This window comes from Centroberyx affinis, unplaced genomic scaffold, assembly GCF_046629955.1.
Source record: "Centroberyx affinis isolate AG114_WGS23_722 - 3 ecotype Tasmania unplaced genomic scaffold, CSIRO-AGI_Caff_v1 ptg002258l_1, whole genome shotgun sequence".
Classification (NCBI taxonomy): Eukaryota; Metazoa; Chordata; class Actinopteri; order Beryciformes; family Berycidae; genus Centroberyx; species Centroberyx affinis.
This window is the reverse complement of record NW_027280547.1, coordinates 108,667-133,641: the sequence shown is the minus strand read 5'-3', so window position 1 is coordinate 133,641 and position 24,975 is coordinate 108,667. Positions and strand designations below refer to the sequence as shown.

General features: G+C 44.7%; 1 protein-coding gene across 1 annotated transcript; it reads right to left on the bottom strand.

The window, feature by feature from the left end:
- Window positions 1–164: 164 nt before the first annotated feature.
- svilc (supervillin c) lies at window positions 165–23,953 on the bottom strand. The gene is made up of 34 exons (XM_071532834.1): window positions 23,670–23,953; window positions 21,969–22,133; window positions 21,665–21,844; window positions 20,722–20,756; window positions 18,904–18,965; window positions 17,379–17,524; window positions 16,663–16,888; window positions 15,642–16,228; window positions 14,881–15,010; window positions 14,292–14,369; window positions 13,567–13,614; window positions 13,337–13,399; window positions 12,899–12,973; window positions 12,630–12,765; window positions 12,407–12,490; window positions 11,892–11,924; window positions 11,492–11,696; window positions 10,848–11,020; window positions 10,594–10,725; window positions 10,317–10,453; window positions 9,643–9,790; window positions 9,179–9,324; window positions 8,915–9,090; window positions 7,210–7,354; window positions 6,070–6,397; window positions 5,562–5,713; window positions 4,975–5,077; window positions 4,568–4,772; window positions 3,774–3,907; window positions 3,433–3,588; window positions 2,517–2,660; window positions 2,306–2,418; window positions 1,182–1,337; window positions 165–977 (listed from the first exon to the last, which is right to left on the bottom strand). The coding sequence occupies exons 1-34, from the start codon at window positions 23,951–23,953 to the stop codon at window positions 888–890; spliced, it is 5,175 nt and encodes a 1,724-aa protein (XP_071388935.1). The 3' UTR covers window positions 165–887.
- Between the last annotated feature and the right edge of the window lie 1,022 nt (window positions 23,954–24,975).

Sequence of the window (24,975 nt, the reverse complement as noted above, 5' to 3'; positions counted from 1 at the left end):
CACACTTGTAACCTTTTGGTGACAAATCAGGAGATCCTCTCGAAACGCAGCAGCTTTTGAGACTTTTTCATTCTGTTAATTGAAATTGAAATCGAGCGTTAAGTGAAAACTGTTTGTAGCTCTGGGCATGCGGAGATGTTTTGATGGAATGATATCGATTGAGGAGGAAACATTTAGAAAGTGGTTACCCTTTTATTTTTTTCTTGTTTACATTGTTTATTAGAATTGATCTTTTTGTAAGCACTCCTTTGTTTTCTCATCCCTATCCCACCATTTGTTACTGACGTCCCTCCCGTCCTCCTGCAGACCTTTTCCTTTTTTTTTTTTTTCCTCTCATTGATTTGTACAGATAAAATTAAGTTTCATAGGAAAACGTGTTATGCTGTCTGTGTTTTGTTTTTGCTTTGAATAATAGCTCTGAAGAAATCCATGTCCGATAAGAAGTCCACACACTCATACAGTTTTCAAAATTAAGAAAAAAGGGGTGCAGGTTAGGGATAGGGATGGTAGCCCTTCTGTTAAAAGTTATAAGCAGTCCCGGCTCTCTGAAACAATGAGAGCATTTGGCTGAGAACACAATAAGGCCTTAATACACCATACTTAAATAAGACACACAGATACAACTTGAAAACAGCTACTATGAAAACACTGTACACGGCTGTCATCAACTGACGAGAAAGTACCATCTTCTTAAAAATAGAAAATACAAAAAAAACAGTTTCTCCTCAGCCTAAGTCGACATAAATAAAAGTGAATTCTCTCTTCTTTTTGATACTTTTTGAGCAGTTCCTGTTGTGCAACGTCACGGTGCTAATATCCCCCTGCCGTCGGCTCCTCTGGGCGGAGGAGGCAGCCAGTCAGCCTCCGCTCGCTCTCGCTCTCGCTGTCTAGCAAAGCAGTCCTTTGCTTTTCTTCAGATCAATTTGCTTCCAGCTTGGGAGGGAGTCGTATTCATCTCTCTTCATTTCCAAAATAGTCTGAAACGTAATTGCAGTGATTTATTAATTATTAATGTAAAAGTCAATCCATAAATAAATTCTAAATGTGGAAGTTTTGGCAAAACTTCCTCTATTCGATTTATTTATGTTATGTAAACAATATGGGACTGTCTGTTTTCATTAGCAAAATCAGGTTAACACTGCAGCCTGGTGGTGGAGAGGCGCCATTACATGTGGTCTAACCTGGAAGTCCTGGTCTGACAGGTAGACCTCCAGGCACTGGGGATCCACTCCTTCAGGCAGCGGGCTCCGCAGCAGCTCCTCCAGAGGGTACTGGGTCTTAGTGAGCTGGGCCAGGGCGTCCTGCACCAAGGTCAGCTTGGCCCGCCCCACATCCCCCTGACACACACACACACACACACACACACACAGAAAGAGCTGTAGGTAACTATGACTGCCAGCAACGGATTAGGTATTGACGATTGAAAAACTAAGTAGCAGATATTGGATGACTGTATAGTGTTTTTCCCATAGAACTGGCACCGTGGGCATGAAGAGGTAACTCCAGGTCAGTCAATGAGGAGTGAGACACTTCACTCCTCAAACTTAAGTACAGTTTGCAGCACTTGTGAAAATTATTTCCTACAAATCATGTGTGATCTTTATTGATCAGTGTCTCGGTAATTTAAAGTATTATTGAGAAATTTCTACGTTAACTAGTTACGTTCGACTGATGGGTTTTTGAAGGTCGATGCTGATACCGATATTTTTAGGGTTAGGGTTAGTCACCGATAGTCAATATTTATAATTCAATATCTTTAAATCCAACCTTTTTCATGCTAAAAAATTTATTCTTTGATTCCCCCCAGAATTCTATTCTTGTCAGGATGGAAAAGCGTCTGAAACAGCATTTAGACCATGTGACACTAAAATTCTTCACTGAAACCCAGACTAATGCTCTTTAAGGCCTGTTGCACCTATTCAACAGTAATGGAAACTGGGGGATACATTACAGCCTTTAAATAAAGAATTCATTCATTCATTCAATTGCAAAATTGCATTACAACTGTTTTTATGCAGCTGTGGCCAAGGAGCCACCTCCATCATAACAGCAGTGGACAACATTGAGTGACCGATATCCGATATTTAATAAAAGTCCAATATTGGCAAAACAATATATCGGTCTAACCCTAACTGTAACCTTTCACTGTGAAGCTGCGAATCTTAACACAACTCTCACGATTCTTTCTTTCGTATTCAGAAAGAACTATGCGTCACCCCAACAAATGTGCCATTGGCCTATACAGAATCTGGCCTTGTTCCTAGATGATAAACTGCTCATATTGCTGCATGGTAGGAACTTGCACCTGTGTGTCGGGTCTGGGGCTCCTCTCCCAGCGGGGGAAGACATTAGTGAAGGTGAGGGGTTCTGATCCCTCGAAGATGAGGTAGGCCTGCGGCGGGCGTCTTGGGTTCATCTCTGGGAAACCGATAAACACCACACTTGTAAACGCACAGCACATCGACAACTAACGACACCTTGTGGATCATTTCCCCCGTCCAGCAGCTTCCCCCTACCTTTGCAGTAGTGGAGCACAGTCTGCATGGCACACCGCCTCTCATTGTGCCAGCGGCTCCAGGCGGGAGCGGTGCTGTCCGTCTCCTCAGGCTGACCCCTCTGCCACAGATAGACCTCCAGACGGTTATCCAGCAGGAACAAGGCTGGGGCACAGACAGACAGAGAGAAGTTAAATTGGACCACAAGGTAGAATTAGATTAGATTTAGATTGAATTAGATGGGATTTATGGATGGGTGATTAACCAAAAACTAAACCTAACCCAGGAAATAATAGGATGCAGCAAAGAAAAAATAGGATATAGATAAGGAGAAAGTGAATGGGGGGAGTGAATACGAGAAGTCAAAATATATGAAAAGTATGCAGTATGCAAAAGTATGCAGCAGAACATACTGACACAAAAAATGTAAATATGTATGATATGAAAATATAGGAAAGGAATACAAAACTATATGCAGTGTGAAATATAAAAAAATATCAGGACATGCAATAAATAACATTTAATAATTTTCATTTATTCCCATACTGCATATATTTAATAAGAGGTTGAGCCCCTATGCTGTGGAACAACCTGCCAAAGGAGCTTAGGCTAGTAAAATCCTCTTTTAAAATCACTTCTTAAAACCCATTTTTATAAACTTGCCTTCATGAACAATTCTTATATTCTTAATTCTTTCTCCCTATTGATTATTGACTCATTTATTTTTGACTAATGCTTATGTAATCTCTTATTTTTTAAGTAATGTCTTTTTTTTGACATTTTGAAAAGCACCTATACAAATAAAGCTTATAATCATTATCACTATAAGCCAGCAAGATGATTAGGACTTGAATGGTGAGAGAGAAGTGGAGACAGAGAAACAGAAGGAGGTTTTTTGTTTAAATGTGTGGCTGCTTGGAGCTGAGCCTCCACTCACCTGGCTGCGGTACAGAGTGCAGGCTCTCCTGGACGAAGGGCATGGCCATCACAAGCCCCGGCAGCCGGGCCGGACTCTGCAGCTCCTCGCCCTGGAAGCTGCCGGAGGAAGCGCTCAGATGGAAGAGACGCGGCGTGAAGTTATACTTCCCTGGATCTGGACAGAGGACACACAGCAGCTGCCAACTAGTATTTACAATTTCAAACGACTGTGGAAAAAGTCAGTTGAGATGAGTTTATGTTGGGTAAGCTCTGTGATATAGATGGTGCTGTCCTGGGGTTATTGATGGACAGAGCCAGTGTATGTGTGTTGTTGTTGTTGTTGTTGTTGTTGTTGTGTACCTTGCAGCATGCAGTCGTAGGCCTTCCTGTCCATCTGTCCCAGGGCGGTCCAGAAGTCTGCAGGCTCTGAACCCTCCTCTACGACCTGCACCGTAACAAGACTGCTGCTGCTGAGGCCCAGCTCAGGTGGGCACCTAGCACACACACACACACACACACACACACACACACACACACACGCAAATTTTACAACCTGAAACAGGATCCAAAACTTTGCTGTTTTAGTCTAGCAACACAGCACTTGTGTTCGGGTTAGACAGATACATCAGTTGGGATGCAATATGTTGGGCCGATATTGGCTTTACAATAAAAATCATATTATCGGTCTGTCAATGTTGTTCTCTGCTGATATGATGGAGCTGAGGATGTGATTTTACTCATCAGCATCAGGGGAGGCAGTCTAAAGACCTGCAATCAAGCCTGCCTCACCCTGCTTTAAAGTCACATAAAAGAATTTCAGGAGTATGGATTTTAGTGGAGAGTTTTAATGTCCCATGATGATCTAAATGCTGTTTCAGAGGCTTTTCCAGGGGGAAATCTGGGGGTAACACTGAATAATATAATAATAATAATAATATTTTGGCACAAAAACGGTCCATACTGAATATTGGCACAAAATATTGGCTATTAGCGACTTCAGTCTAAAAATACTAGCATCAGCGTTCAAATATCCATATTAGTTGAACCCTAAGAGGCATCAACATTACACCACTCATATAACTCTGCACTTGAATGCTGAAAACATCACTGGACACCACAATCATTCAAAAGCACACTCAGAGTATGAGACTCACGTGTCAGTGAGGCGCTCCACTGCCCTCTTGCTGACCTCTCTGGAGCTGGCGTGGGCCTTGCAGCCGTGCCACAGGTAGAGCGCCGCCTGCTGGCTGTTGAGCAGGACGACGGAGCCTCTGGAGCGCAGGCCGGCGCAGCAGCAGTCCACTTCCAGCAGAGAGCCCTCCTCTGGGAGCTCCCCCCGCACGCAGAACAGACGCCACGCTGCTGCAGGGAAAACAATAAAACAGTAAAAAAAAAAAATAAATAAATAAATAAAAATCACAGATGCACTGGACTGGAGACCTTCTGACTCTCTTGGTGGTGATGGTTTGCATGTAAACAAAATTATGTAAGGGACAGTGTGTACATGTGTGTAAAAAGGAGGGAGAAACACACTGGAACAGCCAAACAGAAGTGAGTGTACCTGTGTTAGTGGAGGCATCGTCTCGCCTGCCCTTGTGAACGACCAGGCCTCCCTGGAAGAGCTGCAGGAAGCAGGGAGGCTCCTTTCCCTGAGGCACCACCACCTTCAGATACAACACAACACTATCAACACACCACTCCTGTTAGCAGAACACTACTGAACATGTCAGTATATGTGGGCTTCTATGAATACTAGTATTGATTTGGATTGTAGGAGTCAGTTATTCATCCGTGCTGACGGCACTGTGCTTAGATCACAGTCCTGCATTCTTCTTAAAGTTCCCAGAATCAGAACTGTTTCTGGTGAAAAGGCATTTGATTATTTTGCAACCTGGTGCTGGAACAATCTCCAGTCAAAGCTCCAGCATGACCATGTTATTCCCCTAAATCAGTTGAAACAAAGTATCCACAGTCTTATGCAAGATGTGTGCTCCTGTTTGTGATCTAAAATGTGGTCTTGTACATATTTTGCTATTTTGTATTGTATGTTTCATTGTGTAACCCCTGCCACCGTTTCTTGGCCAGCTGATTTTGAATCTCAGTGGGACTTCCTGGTAAAATAAAGTCTAATAAAGAATTAAAAAATACCTGTGTTTCTTCATGGCTGTTGAGTCCGATGGACAGGAAAGCAGCAGTGCCCCGCCCGCTGACACTGGAGTGACGGCCCCGCCACAGGAAGAAGGCGGTGCTTTCTTGTCCGGGACCAGCTGTGCTCTGGTCATCTGGGCTGTTCGTCTTACCTACCACAGAGATTAGATGAATCATTAGATTGCATGAATAACAAATTATTTACATTTACATTTTAGGCATTCAGCTGACAGTCTCATCTGGAGCGCCTTACCATGACAAAGACTGCAACAGTAGAATAAGCTTCAGTTCTTATAGCACCAAAAATTAAAAGCAACCAAAAACAAGGAGTGTAAAGGTCATATTCTTGGGACCACAGAATGATTATGTAAGAGGGAGGTGCTAGGAAAACAAAGAGAGCTAAGGAAAGAAATGGAAGGGATTTTTCCCCAGCTCTTGCCTGCATGCGTGTGTCTCTGTGTGTGTGTGTGTGTGTGTGTGTGTGTGTGTGTGTGTGTGTGTGACTCACCAGCAGAGCTGATCCCGTACGTCCAGCGGATGACGTAGGAGTCTCCCTCATGCAGCTGCCCGGTGCTCTCCACTGGGACCTCACTGTCGTCGAACTCCTGGACATGCCAGGTATCCACGGCAACCGTGTTCAACTCCATCTGACGTCCGTCGTCCAGCGTGACGACGCCATGACCCCTCTGGACGTCGACCCCGCCCAGCACCTTACGGACCGCGGCGTCGCCTACCAGCCCCTGGCCCGACACCAGAGCTTTGGCATCACAGGGGCACAGATGCTTCGACTGAGGGGAAACAGACTGGGAAGACTGGGAAGACTGGGAGGGGACAGACTGTGGGAGGATGAACAGCAGAGAGAGAGAGAGAGAGAGGAAGACGAGAATTTCAGTTAGTTACAATGGTTAAAGAGTTAAAGGGTTAAAAGGTTCAATTGATTATCTCTTCCTTTATAATTGCTTTGACTCCATTTTCACAGCAGCGTTTCTGCAATGAGTTTCAAATGCAAATTCTATTCTCCTAATTTTGGGCTCAGAATCACACAGCATGCAAAATCAAACCAACTGTGTCAAATGAGATAGTACATCATGCAAAAGATTTATTAGTTTTTTCATCAGAACGTTGGATTTGTTCCTGGTTGAATTTTAGTATTTTTTGCATTTCAAAATAAAATGGTCATTATCAAATAATTTTGCAATGGTCATTTTCTATTATTTTTTCTTTTATAGTCACCACTATAGCAGCATGATGCTGTAAGGTGTACACAAAACAGAAACTCAATACATTGCACTATTTTTGCAGTAACAGTAACCCAAAGAAACCAAAAATAAAAATAGCACTAGTTAAAACGCTGTTGCTATTTTAGAAACAGTCATACAGGTTTTCTAATAGCCTTTTATGCAGTGGTGAAGGGATTGTCTATTGTGTTGCAGTTTAGTGAACTGCAGGTCTGGTAATTCTACTTATATGAGGAGTTTGAATTCTGAGAAGACGAGCTTGTGCGCTCTGCATCCAAGCACAGCATTTTGTCTGATGGTAAGATTTTGGAAATTTAGTTTGGCTCTTTGCACCTAAGAGCTTTGCACATTGAAACTGTTCTGAAAATTAGGCCAAAGTCTGACTTGAATCATGAAATTGTGAGATGGACCTGTGTCTCGTCCTTCACCGGAGCAGCTTCCTCCTGGCCCCCGCTCCTGCATGTCCAGTCCAGGAACTTCTCTCTGAAGAGAGCCGTCTCGCTGCTCTCTGACATGCAGCCGAACAGCGCCCAGCTCGGACGCCCCTCTCCCCGCCTGAGGATACAAGATAAGTGAACAAAACACAGACAGTCTGCACAGAGAAAGCTGCACCTAAGGTGTATAATTTTTTTTAGTTTGATGAAGTTTGATGTTTGATGCTTGTCAAGCATAGCGCTCTTCACCAGACAGCCATGAACCCAGGCTCATTTAACCTTACAGGAGACCAATTTTACACCAGAATAGGTTTGATCAAAATGCACTTTTTTGACTCAATTATTAAGCATTAATACTTGATGAAACAAAATAATAGCCTATGTAATATACTAATTAGAATCTCTGAATGCAAAGATCAACAATCAAAATAAAAACTATCTCCCTCAATGTGCCTATTTTTCCATGTTACTGTAAATCACATATATGTGGAGCTTCAGGTTACTACATTGCTTATACTTCTACATATAGGTGTATTCTGGGGCTGTGTATAGTGTCTATGGCTGTACATTGGGTTGCAGAGTGTAGTGTGGACTTACAGTAGAGTTGCATGCTGTGTCTTAGTGTGCTGTGGTTTCAGTGAGAGTATTGTGGCATTACAGTTGTGTAGGGTTACTGTACATGTAATTTAGACTTCTAGGAAGAGTGGGCTTTTACCTTCCGACTGCATGCTAGTATTTCAGTGTGTGGTGTGGACTTACAGCAGTGTGCTTTGAGTTTACTGTGTGTAGTTTGGACCTACAGCAGCGCTCTGGGGTTTTACTGCATGTGATGTGGACTTAATACTGTATGCTGGGGTTTTACCATGTGTAGTGTGGGATTATAGCCATATGCTTTGGTTTTACTATGTTTATTGTAGGTCTACAGTAGTATGCTGGGGCCTCGATGTGTAGTGGGGACTTACAGCTACACACTGTTATTTTACCACGTGCAGTGCAGACTCACAGCTGTATTCTGGGGTTTCAGTGTCTGTAATGTGGATTTACAGCTGTATTCTGGGGTTTCAGTGTCTGTAATGTGGATTTACAGCTGTATTCTGGGGTTTCAGTGTCTCTAATGTGGATTTACAGATGTATTCTGGGGTTTCAGTGTCTCTAATGTGGATTTACAGATGTATTCTGGGGTTTTGGAGTCTGTAATGTGGTTTTACAGCTGTATTATGGGGTGTCAGTGTCTGTAATGTGGATTTAGAGCTGTATTCAGGGGTTTCAGTGTCTGTAATGTGGATTTAGAGCTGTATTCAGGGGTTTCAGTGTCTGTAATGTGGATTTAGAGCTGTATTCAGGGGTTTCACTGTCTGTAATGTGGACTCACAGCTGTATTCTGAGGTTTTGGAGTCTGTAATGTGATTTTACAGCTGTATTCTGGGGTTTCACTGTCTGTAATGTGGACTCACAGCTGTATTCTGAGGTTTTGGAGTCTGTAATGTGATTTTACAGCTGTATTCTGGGGTTTTGGTGTCTATAATCTAGATTTACAGCTGTATTCTGGGTTTACAGTGTCTGTATTCTGGGGTTTCAGCATCTATAATATGGACTCGCAGCTGTATTCTGGGGTTTCAGTGTCTGTAATGTGGTTTTACAGCTCTATTCTGGTATTTCAGTGTCTGCAATGTGGACTCACAGCTGTATGCTGGGGTTACAGTGTGTGGGATCCAGTGGGTTGACTCTACAGTTGCTGTAGTCATAAACTCCGACCCACACTTGCTGAGCCAGCTGCAGAGCAACCTTCCTGCTGCTAGAGGAAACATCCTTTCCATGCCACAGGTACACCTCACTGCCAAAGTCAAACACCAGGGCCTGGAGACACACACACATGTAATCTTGTATATTAATTAACAATCAGCAAAAATATCTACTATACAACCAGAATCCAGAAGAGCCTGACCTCACTGGGGCCCAGCAGGGAGATGCTGGGTATTGAAGCCCAGGCCTGCTCATGAGGCACCAGTCTGTTCTCCACCAGTCTGTAGACACAGTTGGACTCCACCACACCCAGCTCGAATTGATCATCCTCCTCCGGCGCTCCCGCTCCTGTGGGCAGCAGCATACAGAAAAACATACTGTACTGTCCAGCTGCACACAAATACATATAAAGAAAGGTAAATGGTAATCAAGGAACTGAAGCTTATTCTAGTGTTGCTCTGGTTAAAAGTCACTCAGCAAAATGCCTAAAATGTACAGTAAAACGTAAATGCAGAAATGGACAGCCTTTCTGATTTGTGGTCAAGCTAGTCCTCTTTTTTATCAACTGTCCCTTTGTTTTATGTGTTCAATGAAGTGACAAATCAGTCTACTTTTTGGGGGATAACTGGGGAAGTTTGCGACCAAGTAGCCGGTTTGAACTCTGACCTCTGTACTGCATCCTTCCTCCTAGAAGGCTCCAGAAGTCTGCGGCCAGGCTGCTGTCGGAGTTCAGCCCCTCCTCCAGATGAAACACCTGGGAGGCCTGACAGCCCAGGTCCCTCTGGCTCTGGATGACCGATGCCAGCTCCGAGGCCTGGAGAACAACACACTCAGTCTCTAATACCACTGAAAAGCATGTGTGCACAGTGCTGGGTAGAGACAGGTGTTCTACGTCTTTATAAAGACAGAAGACAATTTGTGTTGCAATTTGTTTGTAAACCTGAAATTGCTGCAGTTTGAACAGCAAAGTAATCTGAAAGTACCTGAAAGTAATCAGAATATATTACTGAGTCTGGGTAATTCCTTCGATTACGTTACTGATTACAGTTTTGAAGAGGTAACTAGTAACTGTAATGGAATGCATTACACAGTACACCAACCCAACCCTGTGTGTGTAATGCATACATACATGAATTTAAATGATTTTGATTGTGTGAGTTGAGATCACTAAGCATCATCAGCACTGTCATGACATCACCCATTGGAGATATGATAACACCCAGAAAGAGCGTTTATGTATTTCATGCTGTCATGATACTGTATTGATCACCAACGAAGCTGCACCAGGTTAGCAGGACATTGACATTACAGCATGTTAGGGTCAGCATCCTCACTGGTACCTTGGCTTTCTCTTGGACATTGGCAAACTCTCCGCTCCACAGGATGCAGCGGTCTGGAGAGACGAGCAGGAAGCAGTCTCCGCTGTTCAGCGACCGCACCGAGGGCTCCACCAGACGGGCCTGGACCTGCCGCCTACCTGTCACCACAGGTACCAGTTAATATAAACACAGGCACACACAGGGATCGTCACGCATACTCGCATGCAGACACCCAGGCACACACACACACACACACACACACACACACACACGCACACACACACATCTCTCTTCTGACCTTTGATGTGAATGAGCATGAGGCTGCTGAAGGGAGGGTTGGACTTGTTAGTCGCTGCATCTGAGGAGGCGACGCTGCTGAAGTCTTCTGATCTGGCAAGTCGCGAGTCCGCCATGGAGGAATTCTTAGACTCTGGTGGGAGGAACAGACGCAAGAAGAGACAGATGAGCAGCAGGGGAGAAAAAGTGAAGAGAGAGTGAAAGCAGCCAAAAAAAACAAAAAAGTGTGGGAAGTTGGGGAAAGTTCTGACTCACTATTCTCTGCTTGGATCCTGTTGCTTTCCTCGGTAGCTACATTGATTCTCTCCCCCATGTAGTCCTGCCTGATGTCGTCCCGGGCTGCCAGAGCCCGCAGAGGGTTCCTGGAGCCCTGGGTCCGACGGGACGGACGCACCGCACGCCGGTGCTCTGCTACAGCTGAGGTCAGTCTGCACCAAACATCATGTGTTACATCATGTTTGCACAAATGTAGCACACACACAAGTTCAAGGCGTTAGTTTGGTCTCTTAAAACAAAGAATGCTTTCCAAAATCCAATGTCTGTCAGTCAGTATTGACAATATCAATATAATCAGTGATGTAGTGGTAAATAAAAAGGTGGATAAACCATATCGGCATAAGGAAAACAACCACCAGTATAAACAAAAATCAATTATACTTTCTGATTCTTACAAGACTATCATATAACTCACAGAAGATTATTACTACTTAAGTAATTTATGTCTAATTTATATCAGCCTAAAACAGGTGGGTGAACTCTATTCTGCGGTTAAAAAGCGAAGTAATCTGAGTGTAGGTGGATTTACTCCACCTCATCCCTGAATATTTAAGATATGTATGACATGGCTGTGACAAAGCCGAATAATCTCATAATCCATTGTAAAAAAAAAACAGACTCACATGGGTGTGTTGGTCTGGCAGAGGACACTCAGGTCCTGCTCCGGCTCTGTGGCAGCAGCATCTCCACAGGGAGGCGGGGCGCAGGCCGAGGGAGGAGAGCGCTCCCTGTAGAAACAGCCGTCCAACGTGTTCACTTCATCCACAGGCATCACCTCCTTCACCTCCTGTGGAGCCACTGGGAGTGGGACGTTCTGTGCTGCTGCTGCTGGGGGTGGAAATGGAAGAAAACAATAGATTATTTCACTCAAGGTTTAACATGGCAAGCACAAACGTAAGGTAACTATTGTTTATGTTTATTATTTGTGTAATACACTTGTTGATGTAATTCCATAGCTGTAACGCCACACATCAATGTGCCTTTTTAGGAAGGGGCTCCAGTCTGTCCAGCTTTTAATCTTACCTTCCACCTCCATCCCAGGCTGCAGGTAGATTTCTGTTAGGCAAACAACACAAGAACAGATTTACAAACAGGAAACTGAGTCTGAATATAGAGCCGGTGTTATATGCGCTGATGCTGTGCCAACATTCATCAAGGATGGAAGTAACTAATTACACTTACTCACGGTACTAAGTATTGTACTATTTTACATTTAAACTTTTTTTTAGATTTTGTGGCTCTCTATAAACAACAGAAACTGAATAATCTGGCAAATTGTGGAGCCATTCATAGTGAACGGTCAGTCAGCAAAGAAGAGAAGAGTAATCTGCCTTTATTTTCCAAATTTAAAATTAAAAGAGTTGAGTTTGAACTCACATCACAACTAACAACATTTTCTTTTTGAAAAAGCAACTTGGTAACTTTTTACTTAAGTATATTTTTACACCAGTAATTTTACTTTTACTTAAATAAAATATCAGCAAAGTAACAATACTTCCACTTGAGTAGGACATTTTAGTACTCTTTCCACTACTGACCTTCATGTGGGCATGCTGGGGCTCCGGTGGAGGGTCTCTTGTTGTGAGAAGTATCATCTCTGTCTGATTCTGGAGACCCCAGACCTAGTGGGTAAAACACAGACGAAGACATATAAACAGAAAGAGGACAAAAAGGAAGCAATGAAGGCAAACCTACTGAGATTGTGTTCAAAGATACAGAGAATGTGAGAATGATGGTGAAAGTGAGTAAGTGAAATCTCACCTCTCTTGGCCATGCGTCCAGCCGCAGCAGACTGGGCTGAGTCCTCTGTGGTTTTCCCCTGCTCTTCTCTATCCTGCTGTGTGTTCAGCTGCTCAGCCATGACTGTCTGAGGCTGCTCATCCTCAGCTCCCTTAGCCTGTACAACCAGAGAAACAGGTCTATTAGGATTAGAACGCCCTTGTGTTGTACGTACTACAATATATTTATATAAAGTTTTGAATTCAGATATTTAAACATCTGAATTCAAAACATGCGCTGGACTGCATCACCTTCTGTCTCCACTGAGGCTGAGGCTGGTTCTGGGTGGGAGAGGAGACTTCTTGTGCCTCAAATGACTGGTTAGTCTGAGGATGGAGAGAAAACACAATGTGGGATCGGCAGAGATAGAATAAGGTGGCAGCAACAGGTAGGTTAATTAATGTTGGGAGAACTAGGAGAAGAGGTAGGGCATGTAATTATGGGCAACAACAAGGAAACGGCAAGCGAGAGAGAGAGAGAGAGAGAGAGAGAGAGAGAGAGAGAGAGAGAGAGCTGAACTGTATCACTTCAGAAACAGAGCACTTTCAAACCAGAAACACTCTGCGGATGGCAAGTGCGGCAAGACAAACCTTCTAAACTCTTAACTGCATACAATACACTGCAGCCCAAAAGCCATAGTTAATCACCATGCACTGGCCCACACATGTGCACAGCATTATCTCATTTACCTGATTGAAACACATGATATACTGAGGTGTACTGCTAGAAAAGACAGAGGCAAAAACTGGATCCTGGGAGGGAAGAGGGAGTAGAAGGGAGAGTGGGTGGGTGAAGCTACTGCAGAGAACACCTGAAAAATTGTATTGCTTAAAATCTACATTTTGATAATCCAGATTCAAAAGGATCTATGTGGTTTTACATTAGATATAAGTAATAAAATCCAGTCATTGTGGCTTACCCAGCACTGAGGGTTGACAGTCTCGTCATGGGAGATTTTATTCTCTTCCTACAGAGGGCAGCATGGGGGAAAGCAGGGAGATAGATCATGAAAAGGAAAAGGAAAAAAGTGTCTGAATCTTGTTATGAATATACAAATAAAACAGGCAAATACAATTTACATATATACACACATACATGTACAAACACACTAATAAAGTGCTATCTTATGTTATCTTACACATGCTGTCGCCATGGTGCAGCTGAGAGCAGAGGGTCATACGGCGGTCAGCATCTAACCACCTTAATAGTCTCTTCTGTTTACATTCCACATCATTCTGAGTCAGTCTATTCCATCTCAGTAAATTATCCCCAACCATACTGCACGTGTTCCCCAGTAACACAAGTCTGATCTCAAGACATTTAGCACATACCAAAAGCAGTGTGCTGTTGCTAGGAGATGCTATATCTGGTTTCAGTGGAATGACAAATACCCCGATCTAACCACTGGGCTTTTCCCCTTCTGGATTCAAGCATGGGAGGAACAGTGACCCCAACAACCCTGTAAACACCACAAATAATTTCCTCCATGGTCCTGAGTTGATGCACTCCTGTCACATTGCAGGTACTGGCCATTTTTCCAGAGATTTTAGACCAGGACACTGCCAGAATCTGCCAATTAGGTGAGATAATTTAACTTGTTTCCAATGCAAACCAACTTGTTTCAAGAATCCTCTTGAGTCGAGCATGGTTTTTGTTGATGCAAGAGTGATCTGCCTTATTCTCCCTTGTTTCAAGATACTGACACTTGTTTGTAGAAAATTCCTGAAATACAATAAGATGAAACTTTATTGATCTCCATGGGGAAAGTAGATAATGTCAAATAGAATATAAGCACGTGGCATTATCTGAACCCATTGGCAGAATTTCTCACGTGTTTTAAGAAAAACAAGATTTTCAGACTTTATATACAACTAGTTAAAGATGGACATTCTTTACAGTGTAAACCCTAATGTTTTGCTGTTGACCCTCTGCTGACCACTAATCATTGTCCCTCTCTCTGCCGACAGTCTGAACCCCACCGGCTCCAAACTAGACCCTCAGAGGATTAGAGATTACGGAAGGGGAAAGCCATGGCCTTTGCAGACTATTACCCCCTACAGACTGGGGGTGAACCTCCCACAGAGCAACCTCTCAGTCTGCAGCTGTGATTTCCAGGCTAAGACTGGATTTAGTCCACTGAGATTGTGATTGTACAGTACGTATTGAAGACATTAAATAGTGTTAAAGAACTAACAACTGCCAAACAAAGGCAGATGGTTTTTCTATCTCTTACCTTACTACTGCTGGTGTTTTCTTCCTCCTGCAGTTGAGTGCTGCTGTCTACCAGGGTCACCTGAACGTGTCCCACAGGTGAGGTTTCTTTCTGTAGGCTCCTCCCACTCTCTTCCTCATCCTCTTGCCCCCTGGACAGATCAGACAGTGGGCAAAATTAAGAGCATGGTATATCAAAACATTACCAACAACACTCTGCTGCTCCGGGACACTTCGATCGAACCTGAGACCTTCCGATTATGGGAGGGTCTCTCTAACCACTACTTCTCATCTTGTTTCGCTCACAAATGCTCAGTCAGTTAACAGTCAATATTCCAGTTTAAGGTTTGACCGATACAGTTTTTTGAAGGTTGATACCAATATTTTTGGATTAAAGCTGCTGATAGCTGATATTTGTACTGATAATATCTTTAAATTTGAGAGTTTTCATGCCAAAAAAATCCCCAAATTTGCAAGCATTCCATGTTTCCCACAGAATTCTCCAGTGGAAAAGCTCCTTAAACAACATTTAGACCACACTGAAACTCTCTATTGAAACCATCATAATCTTCATCATAACATATTCATGCATAGTTGTGTGGAATCTGATCAAAATTGTTGAATCAATGCAGGTTAAGGGCTTCCCATATACATTAATAATTAATTAATTAATTAAACTGCATCACATCCATCATATCAAAGGTGGACGACACTGACTGACCGATATACGATTTTTAATAAAAGGTGAGTATCGGTCAGTCCAACCCAATTCCAGTCATTTACCTGTCTGTCCCAGCAGTGTCTGAGCTGTGCTCCACAGGAGAACCAGGCTGTTCCTGCGGCTCGGCCTGGTCGGGCCTCTCCTTCTGGGGGGGCTCCTGCTCTGATACGGGTCTTACTGGGGTACAGGCAATGGTCTCCCTCCTGGCTCGACCCCTCTGCCTCCAGGGAGCGACAGGCAGCGGGCCTCCATCCGCCCCCGAAACCCCACGTCTCTCCCTCCGCGGCGCGGGGCAGATTTCCTGCCTCTCCTGTGTCTCCTCCGTCTTCTCCTGGATGCCGGCGTCTCCCCAACCTCCACCGTTCTGCTCCTGGCTGAACGGCGCCTCCGTCTGGCTGGCGTCCGTCCCGCTCCACTCCGGACCTCCAGAGCGGCTCTTCTTCAGGATTCCTCTGATGCCCGGCTCCGAGTCCCAGCGCGGCAGGCCCTGCTGGGTCAGGCTGGGCTCCCCGGGCCCGGGACCGGTGTCGGGTCGTGGCTGGGTAAGGCGAACCTCGCTGGGTTTTAGGTTGACAGACAGGGCCTGCTGCCTGTCGGACAGGTGAGGGGACAGACAAAACGCAGGAAGCTGTACAGGACCTTTCTGGAGCTGAACAGAGATAGAGAGCAAGGGAGAGATGCAGTGAAAGGTAATCACTTACAATTGACTTACATCTTAGCAAAGCAGCATTTAGAAACACATCATTTAATCAAAGATGGGCGTGATCACTTTTATTTGAAACTTGACTGCCATCGCTGTCTTAATTTCTTTAAAAGCAGACTTAAAACTTTTCTCTTTTGTCCTTTTATCTCTGTGAGTATAAGTGTGTTGCTTCTATTGTTGGGGTCTGTGTGTGTGTGTGTGTGTGTGTGTGTGTGTGTAGTGTGGGCATGTGTGCATTCTGTGATATACATATATGTACTGTATATTTTCTCTATATGTGTTTATATGGCTGTTTTTCCACTACTTTGGTAGTGCACTGAGATTCCTTGTGTATGAAAGTTCGACTTGACTTCATATTGTTTTGGGTCTCCCCTACTCACCAAGCTGACCTCCTCCACGGTGATGGGCTGTGTGCGGTAGCGAGCCCCCTTCTGCCTGCGTCGCTCTGGGGGGCCCTCAGCATGGCCGCCCCCCTGGCTCCCCGGCAGTGACAACTTGTTGAAGAGGGCCAGCTTCTCACTCATGCTCAGCTTGCAGTTCTCATCATCCTCCACTGAGTCAGGCTGCACAGCCTGGGCCTCAACTGGTGCCACTGGTTGGGGGGCGCTGCCAGGGGTTGGATGTGATATGAAACACAGTAAAATAGTCACATGAACAGTGGCGGTCGAATGCCATTGATTTGGATTGACTGGAACACAATGTGAGACCTTTTAAATGCACGGTTGTAAATCTGTGTTTTACAATCCTGTCGGTGGGATCTAAGTAGAGACTAGGAATCTCTCCAACTGACCAAGCTCAGAAAAGAGCCGGTAGACTGGTCTCTCAGGTACAGTCATGCCAGTTTTATGTTATATATAAAACTGTTCAGAATTCAATCAAATCCCCATGAAAAAACTTCCATCCTTCAGTCTACGTACTCCTAGTGCTAAAGTTGCATTATAGCAGCTCACACAAAATGCACATATTCACCAAGATGCAAGATGTATCAGTTGTGGTGTTTCAGTGATAAAGGAATTTCCCCCTGAGGGATCGGTAAAGTACAACTACCACTACTACATCTCCCTCTATCTGACCACTAGGCTTCCACACAGCCCACCTGATGGCCACCATTTCCTCACAGGTGATAGGCTGAGTGAGGAAGCGATGTTCGTTGCCACGGCGCACCCTGCGCTCATGACAAACGCTCCCGGAGCGAGGCTTCAGGAAGGCGGACGTCTCGGGGGCGGCGGTCTTCTCCAGCTCCTGCAGAGGAGACAGGGAGAGGTCGGCGGGACAGACATTAATATTGATACATGACATCTGACCATTACATTTGGTTCAACAAGGCCTTTGCCGCAGGTGGACCCCAGCATCCAGGTCAAATAGCCGATTCAACTGACTGACTCAACCTGCTGAATAAGTAATAAGGGAGACCACAAAAATGGCAGTGAAAACTCCCTCTCCTAATGTCTCTCGTTCTATTTGTATGGATGGAGGGAGGGGAAGTGGGTCAGATAGCTGGTTAATAAAGCAGCTAGCTGTAAGCTGGAGCGTCTTGGCTACTGACGGATGGGGATTGAATGCCAGCCCTACAGGTCACAGTGTAACCAGAGCCATGCCGGCTTCAGTTACCTCCCTGCCTGCCTCCACGGACCAACAGGCTAATTATAACACCGCTGCCATGGTTGTTAATGGCAATACACTGTCTGGCACATTTTCACCTGGTTTTGACAGATGCTTCATGACTAAAAACCATGCAGGAGGTGGAATACTGTTATAAGGGAGGGGGGTGTTGTTGGTGGACATTGCAATTGTTTGGGAAATCAAAGACGGCGGGGCGAGATTGCATTTCAAAGCCAGCATGAAGGAAACCCACAGACTGTTTCATCTTCTGTTTAGAGATGGAGACTTCAAAGGGCTTCAGCAAGAGATGATTAATTTAGATGATGGAAGTAAGTAGTAAGAATATCGAGGTTCGGGACTTGCACGGTCTATTTTGTATTTGCACACTATAAATTTAGTCTTTCTTTTTTCAGATACACTGTACCATCAAACTAAGCTGTGGATCTGAGGGCAACACCTGTTTGGCCATTCATATTCCTCAGCATGAACAGGTTCTGTTCTGCGTGCTCAGCGCTGGCTCACCATGCGACTCAGACTGTAAGGTGAGCAGCTGAGGTGAGGGCCGGTGACAGACAGCACTCTCTCTCTGGCTGCTTCATAAACTTCTCTACAACTTATCGGCAGTCCAGAGCATTAGCCCCTAATCCTGTTTAAGACGTCACATTGGGATGCTTTAGTAACAGATGCGTTTCAGTGTGCCGCCGTTAAGGTGTGTATGTCTTGGAAGCAATTCTGGATAGACGAGTTCATCAAGGATCTGACATACTCTTAATGGCTTAATTGTCAGACACAAACTTTCAAAAACACCCTGCGATAACTCTGTTGTGACTGTGAATGAATGCACAGTCATGTTGGATAGGAAAGCGGACATTAGCCATGGGTCCATCCCCAAGATCTCCATAGAGATTCATTTAGGATCAGGCATTAAGTCAGACAGCACAGAAGAGAGACATGGAGGCAGGTCATGACCAGCTATAGAAAAGGATCCAGTTTTAGTGCTGAGACTAACATAGACTTACTTTAAACAAAGACATCTTGGCTGCCACACTCATCTTGGCTCTGTCATCCGTCTTCACATCAGCTGTGAGAAAAAGACATAGGTCATCATGTCACAAAAAATTCACAAGTACACATGATAAACTTTTTTTGTATGCTTTATCATACACTCCAAACTACCAGACAAATGCTGGCAAATTTTGTCCAATTTTACATCAATCAAAAAACTACTTTGGCAGCTATGAAATTACATTTGGTGGTGAAACTCCCACACCACTTATCAACTGTGGCCAATTGATGAAAAAGTAAATTTCAGACACTGGTTACACAGTAACATACCAACTTTGGACAGCACTTTTCCCCCCTAGAACTTCATCCCCTCAAACTTTACATATTCATAGCTAACAGTCCTGCTGCATACATTCAGCCTACTCATCACAGGCTAAGGAAGCTGGGCTGGAGATAACTAGAGCATAGAGCAAAGAAGCTGTCTGTCAGTCATCAGGACACAATGAGACAGATCTGAGACTGATCCCCTCGTGTGAGGCCATGAGCCATCTCGCACCTGGCATACACTCCTGTCACATGGCACCGCACTGCTATCTCTTATCTGGCGGAGCTAAGCTACCAGCCTGGCAACACCAAAACCTCCCTCCCTGCCAAGGCGGTTGGGATGAAAAGCTATCTCCATCGCACAAAATGTGGATATGTTGTATAAGTAATTCAGTAAGATGTATCTGTGTTGTATCGTAAAAAAGGCATGCATCATTTGCTTCAGCTTAAGTGAATTTAGGTGGAGATCATAATAAAAATGGATAGTGTAAAGTAGAGAAACAATGTATGACTTGTGGCCTGGAATTTACAGTCCCAATAGCAATAAAACACTAGATTTTCACACTTGTTTATGCACTTGTTGCCTGGTGGTGTAAACTCATGGTAAGCTGATCTTTGTGATGGTGGGGTCGAGGGTGGGACGGACTTTGGGACGGACTTTGGGCGCGATCCACTGCTGACCCGTGTTTACGATACATAAATCTATCATCACTGAGGAGATTTAGCATTCTGATGTGATGCTTGCAGGGTGAGCCTAAAAATAAAACCTCTGATGTATTTGATGAGCGATAAGAAGGTAAGAGTTTTACGGAGGCAGATCTGTAAGTCGGATACACACTCCAATATTTTTTTTTGCTTCACTAAATAAGCACCGAGCCGTTGTCCAAGCAAAGATAGATAATAGATAAAAATGCGTGATAGATAAATCTCTGGGAAGAGGTGTGAAATTGAGTTTAAACCCAAATCTTTAAAACGGATGGCCTAGTGGGGATGAATTTGGTCAAAATAATGCGTGAGGAGACTGTTTACAGGATATTCTCCTTTGGTTTGTTTGCAATAACAGCAAAGTCAAGAGCAGCAGCCTGTTGTGTGGCCTCTTATCTCACACAATCTGTAGACACAAGTACTACTATGACATGCAACTTTCTCCCTCCTAGCTTGTGAGTGATTGTGTGAGTGTGTGTGTGTGTGTGTGTGTGTGTGTGTGTGTGTGCGTGCATGCGTGTGAGTGTGTTTGTGTGTATACACGTGTGCTAAGCTCTACTTTGTCATTGTTTAACATTATCTAGTGTCAGTGGTGACCTGTATTGTGGTAGTGTGACCACAATACCTCTCCCTCTCTCTCCCTCTGTCTCTCTCTCTCTCTCTCTCTCTCTCTCTCTCTCTCTTCTCTCTCTGTCATTGGACACAGTGCCAGTACACCAGTATAACAGACAATAGATCAGCTGTTTGTCCCCAAACACAATAACAAACCGTGTGATCCAAGCCGGGAGGGCAAAGAGTTTTACCTTTGGAGTTCTCCTCTTCCTCTGTATTTAACAACCTGGAAGAAGAGAGAGAAGAGGCAAAACATGAGGTCACCGAGTGAAATATGAAGACAGAGCAGGAAGATGATGTGGACTTGTCATGCTTTGTGATCATTTCGGTTCTCCCTCGGTTCCTGCCGGAGCTTACAATGCCTGTCTTTGTGCTTCGGTATCCAGCGCACACAATCGGGATACTGTGTCATATTTGCATGCACTGCGGAGGTCATGAAGGCCTCCAGGAGTGCAAACACATGCAAACCACTCCACCCATGGGCGTCAACTGTTTATGTGATGGTGTTGCACTTGCCATACCTCAGCCTGAGTCCAAATTCGATGTTGTGTTTGTTTTATAATGGAGAGCAAATATCAAGCAAAAATCACCAGCAGTTTATTTGAATGCCTAAAAAATTCCAGCATTCAGGACCAATGTTCCCTCTATACTGATAGTTTGGTGACCTGTGTCTAATAATTTATCACATTGACCAAATAATAACATCATGTCAGTCAACAGCAATTGCTCCAATTTGTCCCCATAAATGTAGTTGATGTAATTGGGTTTGGAAGTTATGTTGATAAATAATATTAGAAGCAGGGACTTTGCCATTATCTTCGGGTTCACAGACACCACTCTCTAAAACATAATGGCTTTCTATCTTATATGTCAAAGTATATTCAACATGAAACCACATGGACTGAACAGATGCTCCTCCATGGTCATATCGCACAAAGCCTGGTCAGAAAGCTCTTACACTGTCATGCAACTTAGTATTATCAGTCATTATTTTGAAAATGTGCCGGGAGAACACTGCAAAGAAACAGGAACACTGCAAACAACGTCCGCCTCGGGAACAACCAGGCTGGGCGGCTCGTCGGCCCAGACCGGACCCATGCTGTTTTCACCATGACCACAGCACACGGCCCCTACCCGCTGCTCTCCTGCATCTCATTGGCCGTGATCGGCTGTGTCCGGAAGCGCTCGCCGGTCTTGCGCCCCCCACCTGACCCACCAGGGAGGTAGCGCCGGGTGCGTCGCCGGCCGCCCTCAGAGCCACCGCCCGGCTTCACAGCCAGGTCGAGAGAGGATGTGGCTCGCCCAGCATCGGGGCTATCATCCACACACACAGTAGAAGGAAAGGGAAGAAGATGTTGAGGGCAAAAAATCCCAACAGAGATACACAGTCTGACAGTCTGGATCAAACCCACACACACACACATGCGGGTGACCCTACACTTTCTCGGGCTGCGCTCCGCTCCCGGTCTGCTGCAGGAGGGCACTTCTCAACTGGCCCACCGACACCCGAGTGTGCAGCTGGGGGGCATCGAGTCCAGGGGAGTCATGGGGGACGGGAGCCCCCCCCTCACTCAGCATGCTGGCAGAGTCCTGGGAACCCTGCCTGGAGGGGGCGGGAGTGAGGGGAAGCAGGTGAGGATGCAGGAGTGGGGAACGGAATGTGGGGTGAGGAACGCTCTCAGAGAAAAAAGGACAAAGTTGAACCTTTTCATCAAAAATGTACAGCCCCAAAGGCAAAAGGTGCAATGTTGTAGGTTTTTTTCTGAGAGTAAAGAGGCGGCCAGCTACTGTCACATAATGCCAGTTCCTGGAGAAAGCACTCTAACCACATGAACGGAAAGAGTGTCTAGCTGGGAGAGTACCAACCAAATGCATGGGAGGAATCAGGTTGGTCTTAACCCTGCTTTAAAACGCCCTGCTGGGACCCACTGATTTAGACCTCTCAGTTTTAATTAGTAACGAAGGCCGTACAGCAACTGGTGAACTCAAGGAACTGGTGCTGCTCGCCGGTGAGGACCAGCCCGGGGTCAGATAGTGTTTGGAAAGTCTACATGTTTGTTTTAACCTGCTTGGAGTACTAGATGGGTGGGATTTTCAAGGGAGGTTTCAAGTTTTCAGCTGTCAACCCCCCTTAAAGTCTATTAAATGGGGGTTTTTTCTTATGATGAGTATTTTCCTGTGATTGTCTTAACTTTCTGGTTCTCTTCTTCATTTCTGGTGTGCCACCTCATTAAAGGTTAAACTCAAACTGTAAGAACTATTCAAAATACTATTTGACCCAGATCTGGTGAGGATCTACATACAACAGGCATATACATATACATTTAGTATACATATACATATACATATACAGTACATATACAACAGGTACAGCAGAGGCTAGATGCTTTGCTCCTCTATAGTCTCAAACAACAGGAAAGACAGCAATACTGTTTCCATGGCTGTAAAGGAGAAAACAACCCTACTGGCTCATGTGCATATTCTGCATAGTTCACATACAAAAGATGCTGAAGTGGACTCGCAAACGTATGACGTAACACATATACACAAAGTACATACAACGTACATTGTAAGAGTGTACAACTACATGAATTCCTTTTTCACTCTGTCTACAGCAGTGTCTACTCATTAATATGATGCTACAAAAGTGATTAACATTTGCCAATACACAGGATATGATGTACAGTAATAATTATGCCACTTTGAAAGAGCACCTGTGTAGAAACCTGGCTTGGATGTCAAGGGGAAAAAAGGATGAGAGCTGGTTATGAAGTCGGCACCTTGCTTCATCGATGTTTGGTTGAATTAGACTCATGATGCCTAGAGAAGGTTCAGCAGTAAGTTCCGGCGTCCTAGAACCAGAACCAACCCCCTCCACACCCACTCTCAGCACTAAACACAACTATAGTCACCTATATGCTGTACCTATGCTTAGACTTAAAGCAAGTTCACAGTATTACCTAATAAATTTGTTATTGGTCTCGCCAACAACAGGCTAACAAGGAATGTTTACACTTCTTCTTTGTAGCCCTAAAAAGGACAGGGATTATTTGCATTCCCGCCAGTGGTGTCAGTATGCAATCAATCAATATGACTCTAATCTTTTTCACCAGCCTCACTCACTCCAGACAGGACTCACCTCCTCAGGTATGTGGACTCTGCAAGAGCATCTGCCTCAAAGCCGTTTGCAACCCCGCGTGTCCTGCCGTTGACCCTCTCGCTGAGGGCCGGCGGGCCGTCCGAGCTCAGCATCCCTTTGTGGGCGGCTGGGTCACACGCCTCCCTCCCATCCCTCCTCACACACTTGGAAGGCAGCTCCTCCATGTTGCCATAGCGCTCAGCCAGCTCCCGTCTCCTCTCAGCCTTATAGCGGGCGATCCGCTCGGATCTGGGCTCCAGGACGGGGTTCTCCATGGTGTCCATGTCCCTCAGAAGGTCTCAGCTGATTCTCTGCTCCTCTGACAATGACAAGGCATTTAGGAATGGGAAGCAGATGGGCTGCTCTTTCTCCACGTTTCAGCTAAGAGAAAACTTCTCAGGTTCCAGTGGATCCAAACAACTCCAGCTTTACTGTGCTCTTTGATATCCTGACAGGTTCCACTAATCAGAAGTTGCAAACCAATCAGTTCCTCGCTGGGTGAGGTGTTCCTCCTAAAAGAGGAGGGAGCAAAGAAAAAATAGGTAATGAGCTTGGATTGTCACCAAAACATTGCATGCACATTCACTCTTCATTCAACAATTATCTCCATTATTTGTCTTCCCTATATCTTCTCTATATGCCATCACTCAAGTCATAAATTAATATGACTCTAGTCTCTAGAAAGTACCATGACATCCATGAACTGCTACCTTCATTATAGAAACCCCCATTTTTCTTCAAGTACATCCTTCATTTATGTGTCTCTCCTCTTTCTTGCTGAAGTCCATGTAAGATGACCTGCTCCAGCCTGCAGTGCTATGCAGGAATCTCCCCTTGCACTGAAACCCAATACTACAGCAGCTCGGCTCCACTCTGGGTCCAGGCCTTGGTGGCACTGAGTCTGCAGGCTCTCCTGTCTTTTCAATAAGCCTTATATCTGCTACTGTAAGTAACTTAACTTAAGCTGAACAAGCGCTGCTTCTTGTTCAACTGTTACACAGCAAGCGGCAAAGCCAGTTAGACTGTTGCCCATCAGCATGTTGTCCATCAAAAACACAGACCATATCAGATTAGCTATGGTTTCATATTTGTTTGAATACTCATACATTATCATGAACAGCGGTATCTGAATTATGAAACACCAAGGCAACATGCACACACACACACACACACACACACACAAGCAAAATGGTCCCTGTTGGCTACATGGTTTCCTGGATGTGTGTACACAACACTAACAAGGCCTGAAGCCATAAACCATATATAAATATTGACATAACCCGATTTGCATTTCAAGACAGCATGT